This window comes from Penaeus vannamei, chromosome 23 (assembly GCF_042767895.1).
Source record: "Penaeus vannamei isolate JL-2024 chromosome 23, ASM4276789v1, whole genome shotgun sequence".
Taxonomy (NCBI): domain Eukaryota; kingdom Metazoa; phylum Arthropoda; class Malacostraca; order Decapoda; family Penaeidae; genus Penaeus; species Penaeus vannamei.
The window spans coordinates 12,857,497-12,859,996 of record NC_091571.1 but is presented as its reverse complement, the minus strand read 5'-3'; the positions used below and the strand labels follow the sequence as shown (position 1 = coordinate 12,859,996).

Below are 2,500 nucleotides of genomic sequence, written 5' to 3'. Positions count from 1 at the left end.
ATCTCATTGTTGGAACGTTTTTCTTCTCTGGGGGATCGGAGACTGGCACTTCATCCATCTTCCTCTCGCGGCGTTAACCCTTCCCTGCCGTCGAGACTTTACGGAACTCCCTTTGTGGAGTGAGTTATGACTCCGCTTCATTGACGTGATATCATTACATCTTCATCGCCTCCGTCGTTGCCCCTGTTATTAGCATTGTTTCGTTGTTACCAATTATTACTGCGTCACAGGTTGTCAGTAAGTACTGACAGAAGAATTATAAAGAGTTGTAATTAACTGCTTTGTTTTTCTCCGCAGTGGCGGCGGCACCCTTGATCGCCGAGCCTCGTGGCAGCCTGCGGGGAGCACCAGCGGCGCAGAAGCCTCCCAGGACTCCTCCTCTGGCGAGGCCACTGTCACCGAAGCTAGCAGGGGCGCCTCTCCTTCCTCCTTCAGTTCCTCGTCGCGGGGCGCATCTTCCGAGTCCACCACCCTCACCAGGTCCTCGGCGGGCCGGGCCTCCTCCAGACGGTCTCCGCTGCCGCGATACCCGTCGGCAGAGAGCCTCACCTCCTTCGCTGAGTCGCTAGTCAATCCAGGTGGTGCCACTTCGTCCTCGTCCTCCCTGGTGCCAGCCAAGAGCACGCCCTCGCTGCACCAGAATGCCGCCCACGCTCACGCCTTCGCTAGCAGGAACTCAAGCGTGAACGCTGCACTGCACGCCTCCAGGTGATGACACTTTCTTGTTCTGGTGCCTCGGGGCTTCATCCCGTACGCCCGCTTTGTAATTATTTGTTCCATTATGTGAGAGGTGGCAGGAGCGAGCCAAGGCCGCGTGCCCAAATTGGACGTAATGCTCGTGAATCGGGGAACGCTCTGCGGGTGCTGTCCCTCGTGGGCGCGATGCCTTGCGTCCTTCACACGAAACCCTAATGGTCGTGACGCGCGAAGTGTTGCCTTTGCATATTTTTCTTCCGCCATGGAATATTGGATGCTCTTCGCTGTCCATCTTTGCAGTTGTGATATTTCATTGATAATGATAAACGATGGTCATTTTCGTAAAACAAAAATTATCAATAATTTTATTTTTCAAAAACAAAAACAAATTACTATAGTAGTCGTTCGCAGGATTACAATTCATACACATTTTTGGCAGTGTGGGTGTATCTCTAAACCTGGGTCACCCGAGCGCAGGTGTATCCGCTGCAGGTAGAATAGGAACAGGTAACGTCCCGTACAGATGACCTCTGAGAACAGGTTTCCTTCGTGCAGGTGACACCCAGTGCAAGTTTTTCTGATACAAAGCAACTGCCTGTAAATGTTTGATGAGCGCAGATGTAACGGCGTTTTTCTCTTGTTGTGCACTTGCTTCTCGTCCATTCGGTTAGTTTGGTGCGCTATGGAATCATGGCGTTCGAAAAATGGCAGCCACGGGGTTGGTCGCTATATCCAATTGGACAACGGGTCCTGGCGTGCGGTATCTCCTCTCTTTACCTTCTCATACTTACCGTGCCGATTCTCTCCTCCTTTATGTGACGTCTTCTAGCTTTCCTTCATTTCTTTTTTTTTCATCCTCGATTCCTCACGAGGATAGTAAGTAATGCGTCCCTTGCTTCTGTCTCCCTGGATAAAACCCTCATGTCCTTCAAGTGTCTTTGCTAATACGTACCCTCCTCCTCATCTCATTTCGCCGGAAGCGCTAGTCATTCGACGTGCTAATCATGACGGCCGTGACAGTACCCGAAAATAGAAGAAAAAACTAATGACTAACATTACCAAAGAAAATGATTGGAGGCAGAGGAATAATTGCCACGATAGGAAACGCGAAATGGTTTTATACGTTTGGGTATATGGAAGGAGATGAGAGAAAAAAAATCTGCTGTTTCATCGACTAATCCAGTGCCGGGAATAAATTGGCAGTATCAAGTCACCCTCCCTGCTTATTGGCTGCGCGTTATTCCAATAGAGCGCCATAGTTTTTTTTGCGCAGACGTAATAAAGAACCATAATGCCATTAATGAGCCTGGACTGTGACTATTCCAGTAGTTGTTCTGGTAGATGCTAATTGTGTTGGTTTGTTCACGTCATCAGTTGTTGATTAATAGGCAATCAAGCCTCGCTACCAATTAAGTAAAGAATGCTAATGAAGAGGGCGTGGGGATAGGGCTGTCCGACGGCCCTGCCCGCCATTAAACTTCCTAGACGCTCCGTTGGGGAGGCGAGACGCTTTCTCTCCCTCTCTCTGCTCCCTCTCTCTGTCCCACCTCTCTCTCCCTCTTGCTCTCTCTCTTGCTTTCCTTCCCTCTCGGACTCACCTCTCTCTCCCTCTCGCTATCCTTCTTCTTCTCCCCCCCCCCCCTCTCTCTCTCTCTCTCTCTCTCTCTCTCTCTCTCTCTCTCTCTCTCTCTCTCTCTCTCGCTCGCTCTCTCTCTCTCTCTCTCTCTCTCTCTCTCTCTGCCTCCCTCTCTTTCTCTGCCTCCCTTTCTCTCTCTGCCTCCCTCCTCCCTCTCTCTCTCTCTGC

The 2,500-nt window shown here is 50.6% G+C and overlaps 1 protein-coding gene across 6 annotated transcripts in view; it reads left to right on the top strand.

The window, feature by feature from the left end:
• LOC113823536 (protein Shroom) overlaps positions 1-2,500 on the top strand; it is a 581,762-nt gene that overhangs the window by 463,076 nt on the left and 116,186 nt on the right. For all 6 annotated transcript variants that reach the window (XM_070137718.1, XM_070137715.1, XM_070137716.1 and 3 more), the window contains one exon: positions 298-708. In XM_070137718.1, the coding sequence (XP_069993819.1) occupies positions 298-708 (411 nt within the window). The remainder of the gene's footprint in view (positions 1-297; positions 709-2,500) is intronic.